Genomic DNA, 14,988 nt, shown 5'->3' with positions numbered 1-14,988 from the left:
GGCCTAGGACACTGGCTGGAGTATGCTGTACTCCTTGAAGAGGTGTAGCAGTGAACAAAGTTATCTTGCATTCTGGGGAGCTCCAGTAGAATTTCTGCCTTTGTGGTGGTCTGACTCCACTCTATTCCAAATGCAAGGTTATGTCTTTAAGGTGTGATTTTTAAAAAAATTGGTTGACTACAGCTGAAATGTAACACATTCCATATCAACTCAACTCTTGTCTCTCTGACGTTTTGGGAGGGTATGTAGCCCATAGAAATGTATATAATGCTGGGCGGGTGCAAGATGGTTTCTATTTTGTAGGGAGAAACTAGTGGAAATAACGATGAAGATCGAAGGTTGGATTTTTTAATATGAAATGTGACATCTGTCACTGCTACAGTACATTTATTTAAGAAATTTCATTAACTTTGGGATATCTACCTTCCCTTTTTTAACCCATGAACAAATATAACATTTCTACCTAGCAGTAAGTTACAATGTAACAAAGCTAACAAGCTGGTTTGCCAGCTCATTTGCGTTAATATTAAACTCAAAAACAGAAAAGACTACCAAGCCAAGAAAACTCAAAAAATAAGGTACGTATATGGATAGGTAGGAAACAAACAAACTACTTCACACCTTTTCAGCCTATTTATCCTTGTAACCTCTATTATAATGGCTAGTGAACCATCCCCTAAGTGAATCACTGTTGTGAAAAACCCATAAACAATATATTTAATTGTAGGTGTTGCATATACAAAATACAATTAGTTTACACCTCTAAGCTATCTGATATAGATATCAGGGACAAAATATGAACGACTATGGGATAAAAGACTTAAAATCCGAGCGATTCCATGCAAGAACAGAGGAGCATGCAAGGCCAGTTTTTGCGATTCTTTCTCATGCAAAACTCCCATCGACTACAGTGGGAGTTTTGCTCAAATGTAGATGGCATGATTGTTTCTACAATAAATATATACAACTCAGCGGAGGGGAAAAAAGCTTTTTTACTTCACATAGCTGACCTGTACTTGGCACTTCAGAAACAGAAAAATGGTCACATTATCTGAAAGAAACATATCAAGATAAAGTGGCAGAGACCATGCTGTGTGGCCCCGAACCTCTGACTGCTGAAAGGTGTGCTATGCGTTCGTGATGGATTGTGGAATGAATATGTTGTGGACACAGCCATCTTCCAAGAATAACATTCTGGGGAAGACAGGCAGGTAGGAAGTCTGTGTATTGTTTCCTGAAATCCCCTTCAATCCTTTCCACTAAGTGAAATACTAGAACACTAGGAAGATATTAAACCACGAATGAGAGGGAAACCAGAGTGGAATCAATCAGGGATCTAAAAGAGGAAAGGAGAAAATTACTAGGAGTGTGAAATTTGAAATGGACATAATTAGAACTTGTAGCAGAATGTTACTGCTCAGGAAACACAAGGATAAACAAATAGGGCCTTATTCTGATCTAAATTATACCAAAATTACTCCAGTGGAACTCCAGAGTTATGCCAATATACCATCAGTGTAAATGAGAGCAGAATCAGGCCCGCAGTTTAAAGAAAGAGGTAGATATTTTAAAAGTATAGGAGATGAAAGAGAATTTAATTTTATAGAAAATACATTTAAATTGAAAAACTGTCTTATTTTTTTATAGCCCAGCAGTCTGAGTCTATTTGAATTTAATCATGAACAGTTTAGTGCTATGGGCCAAATTCTGATCCTAGTACCTTCAGCATGAATCAAGAATAAATTCAGGAAGTTACACTGGTGAAAAAAAATGGTGTAAATGCGAAGAGAGTTAGGCCCACATTATTCATTACTTTACTTGGTTTTTACTTGGTGCTTTTAGGGCATTCTGCTATGTTTGAGATCGTAGGTGTCTAATATCTAAACATAAAGCAAAGCTCTTAACTACTTCACCAGAGGCTGTTACACGGATACACTGATTATGAAATACCAGAATAACATTATAACTTACTTTTTCACCAGGAGCTCCAATGGGACCTTGTGGACCAGGAAGCCCCTATTAGAAAGAAGCCAGTGTGTGAGAAATCAGGGATAACAATATACATACATTTTCCCTATTAAAGAGCCCTCATTAATCTGTTTAAACATAGCAGCAAATATAAGTGTGGGGGTGGGGGGTGGGGGGGGATTAAACCAGTTAGATAAGAAGCTTTGTGTGAGCTTTTTGCACAGGCTACTCTTCTGGCATCAAGTCTGTAACAGGATCCTATTCAGAACCCTCCTACAGGTGTGGCCCTTCCTGCTGGCATTCCAGGAACACTGAATGAGTCATTTTTCTTGCAAATGAAAAAGCCCTCTGCAAGCTTGCTTTAAAATTCTGCTCCCACTGCACTATGCACATTTTCAGCATTATTTATAAAATCCTTCATGCTTTATCAGTCCTGCATATGAAAAGCTAACCCTATGCTAATCTGTATTCATTAAACATTTGTTTAAAGGAATGTGGTATAACCTGTGGGTTACTGAACACTTACTTGTGGACCTGGGATTCCTTGTTGACCAGGAGGTCCTGGTTCCCCTTGAGGACCCTACCATGCAAAAAATACAGAGGCATTAGGTTTGGGCTTCTGTGTTACAGATCTTCATTGTCAGGCCTAAAGTAATACAGGCACATCTCTGTGTTTTCCATCTTTTAAATTTACCAACTAACCGTCTCTCTAGTCTGATTTTCAAGTTCATTTATATCATCAACATTTTATTAATGTGGGGCTAATTCCACCCTGAGAGCTGGAGTCTGGGGGCTACAGGAGGTTAAATGAGGGCAGAATTTAGGTTTGAGTAGATGATACACAAGGCTGTTCTTTTCGATACAACAACAAGAGGAATCTGAATTTTAGATTAAACAGTGACGGGGTAGGGAAGGGGAAGGATTTTGACAATCCCAAACCTCTGTTTATTTCCCTAATTATGTACCTACCAAGTTTCCTTTTGGACCTGGGGGGCCATCAACACCTGCAACACCCTGAAACAAGAACAAAAATAGAGGCAACACTGGTCGGAATTATTTTTTACTGGAAATTGCGCGTTTAAAATACCTTACTCTTTATGCTATACGTACAGGTTGTCCTGGGGGACCGGGTGTGCCCCTGGGGCCCAGTAGTCCTCTTTGACCCTGAAAAGAAGACACAATTCATAAAAATGTGGGTGCAATTCCTCCTTACAAGCAGATAGACTACAGGAGTAGGGGGAAGGGAGGCAGTGTAGCCTGACAAAAGGATTCACTGCTACATGGGACCCTCCTAACCTCTGCCCTGTATTGGGAGCACAATATGGATTGACAAAAAGAAAAGGAGTACTAGTGGGACCTTGGAGACTAACCAATCGAATGCATCCGATGAAGTGAGCTGTAGCTCACGAAAGCTTATGCTCAAATAAATTGGTTAGTCTCTAAGGTGCCACTAGTTCTGCTTTTCTTTTTGTGAATACAGACTAACACGGCTGCTACTCTGAAACCTGTCAATATGGACTGAAGGAGCCTGCTGTCGAGTAGCTCTGTCTTTCATACCAGAGAAAGGTCGGAGGGGGAGATTTTGTCTCTGCCACTGCCCTAAACACTGGTGCAGCACCTTCCACAGTCACTTGATCTAGGTGCTGACTATTTATGTATTTAATGAAAACAAGGTGGTGTTAATTATTTCTGTCATGTTCTGTATTGCTGTGGAAAGTGCTACCTTTCTTGGTAGTAAAATCTCTGCTAGATAGCTGAAAATTACTCATTTGTAGTCTTTCTCTGTATAATAAACAAATGGAAACTCTTCCACAAGCAGAAGGGCAGACCTGCTCCCACAAGCAATTCCACTGAAATCAATGGGACCATTCTTCTGAGGAGGGGGAGCAAAATTTGTTCCCTAGTAGTATTTTTAACTTTCTACAGAGTAACTGCATTTTGTTTTTCATTATTTGTGTCATCAGACACTGTGGCTGAAGTAGGCAGGCCTCGTTCTCCTCTCTGTTTCATTATGTGTGAAGAGGATGCAAATTACTATCATTCTGACTCAGTAGCATTTTACACCCACTTTGTATCTGGAAGGGCCATATGTCAGATATTTAGGATAAAATTATCCTTTCTGAGCCAGGCCCCGGATCTCTTGCCTGCACGGCAGATCTCTGTTCTGCAGTCACAGCACCAGTGGAATTCCTACTGATATCAGTGGAATTCTTGGACATGTAACAATTGTGAAATATACAATAAAGAGAAGCAGTGTGGGCAAGGGGGGGAATTTGGGTGAAATTTTGCAGCCAAATATTCACTAAAAACAGACTGTTGTGAAATATCCCTAGAGGTGTCAATAGGCAGACTGTGACCTCACTGTGCTCATGTAAATCAGGAGTATGTCCACTGAAATCAGTGCAGTTACACCAGAGTGAATGAGATATGGATCAGGTCCAGTGATTTGGAAGTTGTGTACCGTGGACTGAATTCATCCATGAATAATTACAGTCATGTTAGTGGAGTTACACCCCAGAAGAATTTAGCCCATTGTTTACTCTCCATACAGACCTGCCATTTTTTTCCCTCTGGGAAAAGCTTAGTAGAAATGAATGAAAATCTTAGAGCGATTTTGTTCTGCAAAACAGTCAGCTTGCATACCAGAAATAGAACAGTAAAAAAGCTTTACTTACAGCTTCACCTGGGAGACCTCTGGGTCCAACCTCTCCATCTTCTCCCTGTCATTATTAAAAGGAATAGAAGGTTTAGCGTGAAGAGTATACGTCACCAAAATATTCCTCTTCTGGGAGGACTTTCTTTAGATGTTGTTGTATGTATTAGCGAGCTGAAGTTACTAGTAACATACTCTTGTTCCATCTTCACCGGGTGAACCAGGAGGTCCTTGTGGGCCACGATCTCCCTATAGAATTAAGAAAGCCATATTAAAATAATGCAGGTTACAACTCTGGCTTCAAACAACAAGAGATGGGAAAATGAAATACCCTGCATAATAGTATATCAGAACATCTTCACTGTAATAGCAAACAGGTACAAATCTACATGTTACTTGGCAGAAGTTTTCGTTTAGAGGTGGATCCAAAATCTGTTATCAGATTAATGTGAGGAGGGATTAACATTTCAGAAATGTTCAGTAATCATATCATCATTACTGCATGTAAGGCTGGGTTCTGCCATAAGAACGGCCACACTGGGGCTTCTCAGGCCTATGTACACAGAGCCTCAGCAGATTTTGGACTGATGTACTTAGGATTTATTTTTCTTTTCTCATTTTTAAAGAAGGCTAGTGTGCTGCATAGCTTAAACACAAATGATTGAGCTCTTTTTGGAGAGGGGATTTTTAATCAGTGATCTCCTTATAGGACTGAATAAAAATCAAGTGTTCATGCTGATTCTTCTAGCTTTAGCAGTGTCTCCAAGGTGCTGACCACAGCTGTGAATCCTATAAGAGTTATATGGAATCACTCTTGAGTGTCTCCATTCTTTTTCTCCTTCAGAGTGCTGCTGGGGAGGTTTAGGTGATTGCTTATTTACTCTTGTATAAGGGATGGCAGGTGTTTATTCCACTGCCCTACTGTTCATTGTGATTGTGGGGTCATTAAGAGAGATAGTGAGGTTCTATTAACTGCACCTTTGTTGCCTCAAGCTGAGTTACATTCTACATGCTGCTATGCCTTAACATTGTTCAAAAACATTTGCTGGTGCAGACAGAATGCAACTTCCTATGTGTTAAGTGACATTTATTCCTAAAAAGAATATGCTAAAGGTTGGTGTTTTTTTTTAAAAAAAAACATCAGTATTCTTGCAGATAAAATATAACTACAGTAGAAAAGGATTTATTTCTCTTTTTCCACTCTGTGTTTTTTTATTACAGGGAATACAGAGGTGACACTAAACTGGGAGGAGAGGTAGATACGCTGAAGGGTAGGGATAGGATACAGAGGGTCCTAGACAAATTAGAGGATTGGGCCAAAAGAAATCTGATGAGGTTCAACAAGGGCAAGTGCAGAGTCCTGCACTTAGGACGGAAGAATCCCATGCACCGCTACAGACTAGGGACCGAGTGGCTAGGCAGCAGTTTGGCACAAAAGGACCTAGGGGTTACAGTGGACGAGAAGCTGGATATGAGTCAACAGTGTACCCTTGTTGCCAAGAAGGCCAATGCATTTTGGGATGTATATGTAGGGGCATTCCCAGCAGATCGAGGGACGTGATCATTCCCCTCTGTTTCACATTGGTGAGGCCTCATCTGGAGTACTGTGTCCAGTTTTGGGCCCCACACTACAAGAAGGATGTGGATAAACTGGAAAGAGTCCAGCAGAAGGGAACAAACATGATTAGGGGACTGGAACACATGACTTATGGGGAGAGGCTGAGGGAACTGGGATTGTTTAGTCTGCGGAAGAGAAGAATGAGGGGGAATTTGAAGCTGCTTTCAACTACCTGAAAGGGGGTTCCAAAGAGGATGGATCTAGACTGTTCTCAGTGGTAGCTGATGACAGAACAAGGAGTAATGGTCTCAAGTTGCAGTGGGGGAGGTTTAGGTTGGATGTTAGGAAAAACTTTTTCACTAGGAGGGTGGTGAAACACTAGAATGCGTTACCTAGGGAGGTGGTGGAATCTCCTTCCTTAGAAGTTTTTAAGGTCAGGCTTGACAAAGCCCTGGCTGGGATGATTTAGTTGGGGATTGGTCCTGCTTTGAGCAGGGGGTTGGACTAGATGACCTCCTGAGGTCCCTTCCAACCCTGATATTCTATGATTCTATGAATGTTTATGCAAACAGCTCCTTGCATTATGTCCTCTCACTACACATGAATCTGAAGGGCTGCAGCTATCTGCTTTGGCTTTGAATAGGACTGCTTTCAGATTTGTCATACTTTCTAAATATTTAGAGGACTCCCATTTTAATATAAGCATTATAGTGATTCCCAAGCAATGGGATGGAAGACTTGAAAAGGCTTTCTTTATTTGTTTAAAAAATATGAATTCGCTATCCATATTTCTGAATAAGAACAAAAAAGGTTTCTTTCACCATACAATTAAATGTCTCAAAGTTTGCCAGCTCTGCTATGCCATATTAGAAAGTAGACATAGATCTCCGCCCTAAGTCAACTCTGGAAGGGTTACTCAGTCTGCAGAGGATACATGAGATATGCACAGTGATTAGATCAGTGATACTGAGTAGGCGGCCCGGGGGCTTCCTGTGTGGCCCACCAGCTCACCTTGAAACAATGTTTATAATTAAATTCACAAACAGTGATGCACTGCCTATCATTTGCCTATGCCTTCCTTAGTAACTTACTGGCGGTGCTTAATTTGTGATGAAAGAAATGCCAGGGCTGAGCCTCAGCAAGCCCCAGCACAAATTAAGCAATGGCTGAGTGGCCAGATAGTGGTGACTGCTGGCTGGGCCCCCAGCTCCGAAGGCAGAGCCACCAGCAGCAGCACAGAAGTAAGGATGGCAATACACCATATCATGTCACCCTGGCTTCCATATTGCTGCTGGTGGCAGTGCTGCCTTCAGAGCTGGACAGCTGGAGAGCAGCGGTTGCTGGCCGGGGAGTCCAGAGGTGCCAGAGCTATGAACTGCCAAGCCTAGAGGTGCTGGGGCTCAGCCCCAGTAAGTCCAGGCACAAAGGAAGCCCTGCTTACTGGATCTTACGTTCTTGAGATAGCAACAGCTACGACTGAACTCGGACGCCAACCTTTTTTTTCCATTAGTGATGGAAATTGAGCCAAAAATGAATGCAGGTGGGAGTAAATGTTGCCAAATTGATAGCAAAAACTGAGGTTTTAACCCAAACTGGTCAGCAGATTTTCTATTTATTACGCCACCTCATATAAACGCAAAACCTTTGCGTTTAATATTCCAAACCACTGTCTCTATCTGTGAGATCATCAACATGAGGCATCACACTGAATCAAAGCTTGGTAACTTCAATACGGCCTATCCTCCTGGCAGTTTTGCAAGACGTGAAACAACTGAAAACTCTGACATCTTTGTAGCACACTTCAAATGTCATTCTCACACCATCAGCGACTGTAGAGGAAAAAGCAACTGCTACTTCTCTTCAAAAACGTTGGTAATAGCTAAAAAAAGAAAAAGCCTGTCCTGGATGCCGAGCTTGTGAAGGAGAGCACATTGGAAATGCTGAAGGAGCTTTTTGCCAGAAATAAAAGATGACACTGTGAACTGTGTGAAGCAAGTTCTCCTGTCTGATTCCACAACAGTGCGAAGATTGGAGGTAATTTAGGAGGTTTATTTGTTAGCACTGGTTTCTGATTTTAAAAATGCCAACATGCCTCTTGCAGTGGACGAATCAAGCAATTTAAGTGACACTGCCCAGTTATCACTGTTCGTTAGATTTTATGATGGTTAAATGTTCAAGGAAGAATTGTTGTGCTTACTACCATTAGAAACCTATGCAACAGGAGAGATAATTTTTGAAAAGTTAAAGGCTTTTTTGAAAAAATTGGTTTAGATCTGTAGAAAGTAAACTTGCTTGTTACAGACAGAGGTCCCTCTATGACAGAGAAAGAGAAGGGCTTTGCTTCACATTTGGCAGCGATAAATCCTTCATTAAATACACTTCATCGCATCATTCACCAGACTGTCTTGTGCGGTTAATTGTCAGGGGACTTAAAAAAAACAATGGGTATTGTGAGGAGATTGGCTAACAAGATACATTCAGCTTCTACCTTGCAACTTCATTTTTTAAAACTCTTTTACAAGATGTTTCAGCCAAATACAGTGACCTGTTGCAGCATAATACGTTCGCTGATTAAATAGGATAGAGAGGGATTGTGCGCTTCCAAAAGAAATAATAGATTTTCTTTCAAACTGCAAGACCAACATAGCTTATGAGTTCCTGGAATTTATAAATGAAGTCCCCTCTATGTCACAGGTAGATTTTCTGTGTGATAAAACCGGTAACTTGAATTCCCTAATTTGCAGCTCCAAGGGTGTGCAAGCAGTCTCAGGGATCTGTTTGGAAAAATGTGTGCCTTTCAGAGGAACCTTGAAATCTTTCAGACAAACTTAACAGGAAAGATGTTGCACTTCACCACACTGTGTGTAGTTGCTATCAATGAAATTGATGCAAGAATTCCTATTCATCAAAAATTTTAAAATGTGATTTGAGAATTTTAAAATTCCAAAGAATTTGCTTTTATTTGTTCGTGGTCCGTTTTTTGTCCCTACTGATGAACTCTGCCCTTCTGAAGCCAAGAATGTTCTTGATTCAATTGATGAAGGTGCCTTTCAATTAGAAATTGTTAAGCTCCAGAGCTCAGATATCTTGAAGACAAAAATTCAGAGAAATGGGACTTTGTGATTTCTGACTCAATATGCTGACCAGTTTCAGAATAGCCATAATCTAGCCATCTCTTAACGATATTCGGATCAATGTACCTCTGTGAATCTAGGTTTTCTACCATGAACATTATAAAAAACCAACACCACAATCATCTGACAGATGAGCATCTTTACCAGTGCATATGCCTTGCCCTGACCTCCTATAAACCTGTCTCCACAAAGCTTGCCAGAGATCGTTGATATCACCTGTCCCATTAGAGATTGCCACAAACACAGGTAATAATGTTGACTTATAAACTTCGTTAAAAGACAGAAACACTAATACTTATGTTGCAGTCAAGGTCTTTATTGATTGGCAGCTGAAAGGTTTTTATTATTATTATTTTGTCAGCCTCTGCGCAAATGGCCCACTTCTTGACATTATATTCTCAAATTGGCCTGTGGGTAGATCTAATTGAGTATCACAGGACTAGATCTTAATGTCTGGCACCCTCTACTGGCCACCTACCGATCAACCAACATTTCAAATCGGCAAAGAGCTGCTTGTTTTTATTCTCTAGGAAGAAAGGAATTGATGAAAAATGATTGAGAGAATTGTGAATTGTACTAAAAGTACAAACAGGACTGAGGAGAACAACTTCCAATACTACTACAACACACTACACTGTAGGCATATGTGGAGTATTCAATGTCTCCCCGAGTTCCTGGGAAGTGTAGCTACTGCACAAGCCCTTCGAAAATTGCAGCATATATTTCCATCTGTGGTTCGCTAGCTCCACCCACGAAGAGGGTGGAATCATTATCCTGCCTTATTCTTGTTCCTTCTGTGGTGGCTAAGACTTACGAGAGAACTAGCAAGAGAACCTCATTCAGGAGAGCACAGGGAAGTGTAGCTGTGACTAGTGCTTGCAATAGGGATGCATACCAAGACGATGACTTCTTCCACCACAACTGCTATACAGGGCCAGACACAACCAGATTTAGCTCTCAGATCTGGTCTTTCTCCAAGTTCTGGAATGTTGATATTTGAAGTGTTTGGATTGAGTAAGGGTATGTCTACACTACGAAATTAGGTAGAATTTATAGAAGTCGTTTTTTTAGACATCGTTTTTATATATTCGAGTGTGTGTGTCCCTGCAGAAAATGCTCTAAGTGCATTAAGTGTATTAACTTGGCGGAGTGCTTCCACAATACCGAGGCAAGCGTTGACTTCCAGAGTGTTGCACTGTGGGTAGCTATCCCACAGTTCCCGCAGTCTCCGCTGCCCATTGGAATTCTGGGTTGAGATCCCAATGCCTGATGGGGCTAAAACATTGTCTCGGGTGGTTCTGGGTACATATCGTCAGGCCCCCGTTCCCTCCTTCCCTCCCTCCGCGAAAGCAGCAGAAGACAATCGTTTCGTGCCTTTTTTCTTGAGGAAATGAGATTCAAGAGTTCGCGGTTCTTTTCCTATCTACCTGGCCAGTGCATCTGAGTTGAGAGTGCTGTCCAGAGCGGTCACAATGGAGCACTCTGGGATAGCTCCCGGAGGCCAATACCATCAAATTGTGTCCACAGTACCCCAAATTCGACCCGGCAAGGCAGATTTAAGCGCTAATCCACTTGTCAGGGGTGGAGTAAGGAAATCGATTTTAAGAGCCCTTTAAGTCAAAAAAAAGGGCTTCAACGTGTGGAAGGGTGCAGGTTTACATCGATTTAACGCTGCTAAATTCGATCTAAAGTCCAAGTGTAGACCAGGGGTTAGTCTTTGTCAATAAGCAATAGAGCTTAGCATTGTAGGTATTCTTGATTGCTACTTTGTTTGAGAAAGCCTTTTTAATGGTGTTTAAAAAAAATTGCAAGTCAAGGATGTTGTTTTCCATGAACACAAACAAACAATTGCAAAACTTTCTGCATTACTCTGTGTTCAGAGCTGTTAAATTCTGTGTATCCTCAAAGCAAGGGGAAAAGGATGGCCTGTTGTTGTGGCACTGCCCTAGCGGAAGGGAGACCCGGCTTCAATTCACTGCTTCTGCCACAGACTTTTTGTGTGATCTCAATTCCCGATCTGCAATGAGAGGTCCCGGAGAAGAGAAGGTGCCACGGGCATAAAACCTGCCTGTTGAAACATCATGGAAATGAGCCCCATGACCACACTGGTCATAGGATACGTACATCTTCAGTGTAGAACTTGTACACTAGTATATTGCAACTTTCTTCTAATAATCAACTTCAACCCATTCGGCAGCTGAAGTAAATCAGCATTGACTTTAAGGAAACTACTTCAATTTACACCCATTGAGAATCTAGCCCAAATTCTGGAAATATATTTAAATAAAAAATATGTATGTGGATCGTGAACTATAAATTCACATTACTGAAGTCTTTACATGATATGCTTGTAAAAATACAATTCTGACACTATATTGCAACATGAAATTCTGACATGTTCTCTGATTTAACTCTCTCCACAGTCCTATGTTATTTTTTTAAATGAGGTGATGTTACTACTACTACATTTTTATAAGCTTTCATATAAACATTCATGTTGATCTTACCCTGTGACCTTTATCACCAGGTAGACCAGGAAGACCATCAAACCCTCTATCACCCTAGGAAAGAAAAAAATAGAGATTTAGAAATGACTATTACACTTTGTAATATTCTTAGTAAATTACACCAGCTCACTGTGGGCTAACTTCTATCCATGGACACGTGCACATCTCAGCAAGTCATTTGGAGTTGAGCACATGCATCTGAACATCAGAATTTGGCCCTGTGCGCATCAAAGCAGAGGAAGCCGTTGTGCACCAGATTTTACACTCCACTGTAATTATGCCATTATAAATTTAACATCAAGACAAAGGGCTTGACTCTAGTCACACATTATACTGATATAAATCAGAAGTAGCTCTGCTGTAGAAAATACAGTTACACCCATGCAAAAAAAAGCAGCCTAAGTGAGATCAGACTCAAGCCCAAAGAATCAAATTACTTAAACGTTACACGGCTGTCCATTACCATGAATTACCATATTTTTTAAATGGATGATTCATGCTCAACTTTTGCCTCTTATCTGGTTGTCTGAAGCATCAATATTTTCATTGCAGAATAGCTTTCTACATTGTTTTTACATTTTCAGTGTGGTGGAGGGCAGACTAATGCCTATTTAAAATGTGCATCATCCATGCCATGACTGAAATATGACCTCAGATCTCATACCTTTGAACCAGGTTCTCCTGGCATTCCTCTAGCGCCATCAGCTCCTGGACGACCCTGAAAAGAATACAAACATTTGAAGATGCCAACAACTGACATCCAGAGTAAAGAGAAAGTGTTAATTCATTTGGATTTCAATTTAATTTTTTTACCAGATATATGTTACTCACTCTTTTGCCAGGTTTCCCACTTGGACCAATGGAACCTTGAATACCTCGAGGACCCTGAATGTAAACAAAACAATTTTTAAAATCATACTATATGTGGCAACAAAAAGCTAGAACAGCTAGCTAAACAAAACTGCCAAACATCTCAGCTAAACAACAATTTAGGAATATGGTGTTGAATACCAAGACTGTGATTTTTCAAAGCTATCTAAGGGAGTCCCCACTTCCTATTAATTTGTGATGAAAACTGAGCATCCAAATCCCGTGAAATCCAAATTTCTTTGAAAATCTCAGTGCCATGTTTTACAAATCTTGTTTTAGCCACGTTAAAATTAAATTCACCTATATTTAATGAGAACTTATATTTACACAGCACATTTTATCCAGAGAGATTCCAAAGTATTTCACAGACTGCACACCTCATTCTGCTTTCACATGCACATGTGATTCTCGTGAGGGCCGTTCTAGGTGTTTCTAAGGGAGCACTCTTGTCCAAAACCAATATGCACCTTGGGTGGAAATGTCAGCTGAAAAAGGCCTCAGAAGCAGTACCCAATAATTTAGGGCAATGCAGCAGGATGGTCTGACCCTTTAAGGGCCTGCAGAGCAAGGGAGTAGCAAACCCTGATCTAAGGAGAAGCCCAGCAGACATGTGTTGGGAACCAGGTAAGCAGCAGCTAATGACTGGCTCTGATTCCCAGTTGGAAGACATAAGTGGGGACCTAGCTCTGGAAGGGGAGGAGGAGGGCTAGGAGAAACTAACAGTTTCCTTAGCAGCAGTAGAAGGCTGCAATGGGGCAGGCTGGCCCTGTGGTCTCCCTGAGGTTAAGGGAGGGCTGTGAACCTTGAAGTACTGGAGGGGGCAAAGGACCCAGTCATATCAGTCCAGGACATGGCTGACTGTCCAAGCTGGTGGACAGCTTCACCTGACCACAAGAAGAAATAGAAAAAAAACCCAAACTAACAAGGGACCACACTGGAAATGTAGGCAGGAAAAATGAAAGACTAATCAGCTATTTGTAATGTTTTACTTTTGTACTAGTGCCAAGGTGGATTCTAGGATAGTTACTTAATACATGTTTAAATATGTGTACCCAAGTTGGCATTTGGCCAGGTGACAGGTGTTCACACTACAGACTTTTAAAAAAATGTCATAGTTTCTTAACTGGTCACAAGTGCTTATGACCTTAGTTTTGGGTCTAAGTTTAAAGATTCCAGTGCTTTAAACTGGCCAGTGCTCTCTAACATCAAGCTGGGAGATTGATGCAGTAATTACTAAGAAGGAAAGGGATCATCCATAGAATCAACAACACCACCTCTTCCAGTGTCAAAGTTTTTTCTTGAAATTTCCTGTTTAATTACTAGTCAAGTTAAACCCTGCTCAGTTTATGAGATTTGATCATATCACAGCCCAAGGTCATATGACTGCAGACATTGATGCTAATGGTACTTATGAGCATGTACAGTACAGAGCAGAGCAAAGAGCTTCCAGCACCAATTTTAAAACTAGTTTTCAAGAGATGACACTCTACGTGTGATAATTGGTCCTCTTTACAGAAGGGCAGCTTGTTACTTTCACATTTTAAAATGAACAATCTAGGTAACTGTTTCATTTGCTGCAGCATTGTACATGAAAAGCTATTCACCTTCAATTATATGTAAAAAGCACATAACTGATTGCTCTCCAATAGAGGGATGCTATTTCCATATGCTGCAAATGGGAATGTATTTTTGTATGCTGCAAAGCATGAAAAGGTAATATACTGAAAAATGAAAGGATGTTGTATTGTACCTGGGGACCTGGGTCGCCGCTTTCTCCTTTAATACCTGGTGAGCCAGGCCCGCCCTATGTAACAAGTGCAAAATACAGTGAGTTTAATTATCCAGCTAAACTTTAACTGGATAAACTGTTAGCTATTTCTAGAAATTAATTACAGAAAAGAAACACTTTTTCCTTAGCTATTATGAAATCATCCTATGCGATTACAGTACCTGAAAGATCATTTTGTAAAAGTCTGGCAAACTTGGGGCCAAATACTGGTCTCATCAAAGTAAATGTTAAAAATCCATCGAATTAAATGGGACCAGGCATTGTCCACTGTGTTCTATATTAATGTTTGCCAGGTAAATATCAGCTCAGTAAGAACATGAATGATTAAAACATGTCTGCTTCCTGCATCAAGGAGGAGACAGGAAGTCCTGAAAGTGGATTTTCGGCACCCTTGTGCAACTGTAGAAATAAAGCACAATCTGACTGCCTGATCCAAACCTCACTGAAGTCAATAAGAGTCTTTCCATTGATTACAATGACCTTCTGATCAAGCCCTTAAACATGTGACA

The 14,988-nt window shown here is 40.8% G+C and overlaps 1 protein-coding gene across 4 annotated transcripts in view; it reads right to left on the bottom strand.

Annotated features, from left to right (window-relative positions):
- COL11A1 (collagen type XI alpha 1 chain) overlaps positions 1–14,988 on the bottom strand; it is a 228,180-nt gene that overhangs the window by 124,707 nt on the left and 88,485 nt on the right. For all 4 annotated transcript variants that reach the window (XM_077823830.1, XM_077823832.1, XM_077823829.1 and 1 more), the window contains 10 exons: positions 14,441–14,494; positions 12,652–12,705; positions 12,485–12,538; positions 11,821–11,874; positions 4,817–4,870; positions 4,644–4,688; positions 3,079–3,132; positions 2,938–2,982; positions 2,495–2,548; positions 1,972–2,016 (listed from right to left, as the gene is read on the bottom strand). In XM_077823830.1, the coding sequence (XP_077679956.1) occupies positions 1,972–2,016; positions 2,495–2,548; positions 2,938–2,982; positions 3,079–3,132; positions 4,644–4,688; positions 4,817–4,870; positions 11,821–11,874; positions 12,485–12,538; positions 12,652–12,705; positions 14,441–14,494 (513 nt within the window). The remainder of the gene's footprint in view (positions 1–1,971; positions 2,017–2,494; positions 2,549–2,937; positions 2,983–3,078; positions 3,133–4,643; positions 4,689–4,816; positions 4,871–11,820; positions 11,875–12,484; positions 12,539–12,651; positions 12,706–14,440; positions 14,495–14,988) is intronic.

Source organism: Eretmochelys imbricata, chromosome 8 (assembly GCF_965152235.1).
Source record: "Eretmochelys imbricata isolate rEreImb1 chromosome 8, rEreImb1.hap1, whole genome shotgun sequence".
In the NCBI taxonomy this organism is placed as follows: Eukaryota; Metazoa; Chordata; order Testudines; family Cheloniidae; genus Eretmochelys; species Eretmochelys imbricata.
The sequence above is the reverse complement of the archived record's forward strand: the minus strand, read 5'-3'. Positions and strand labels throughout refer to the sequence as shown.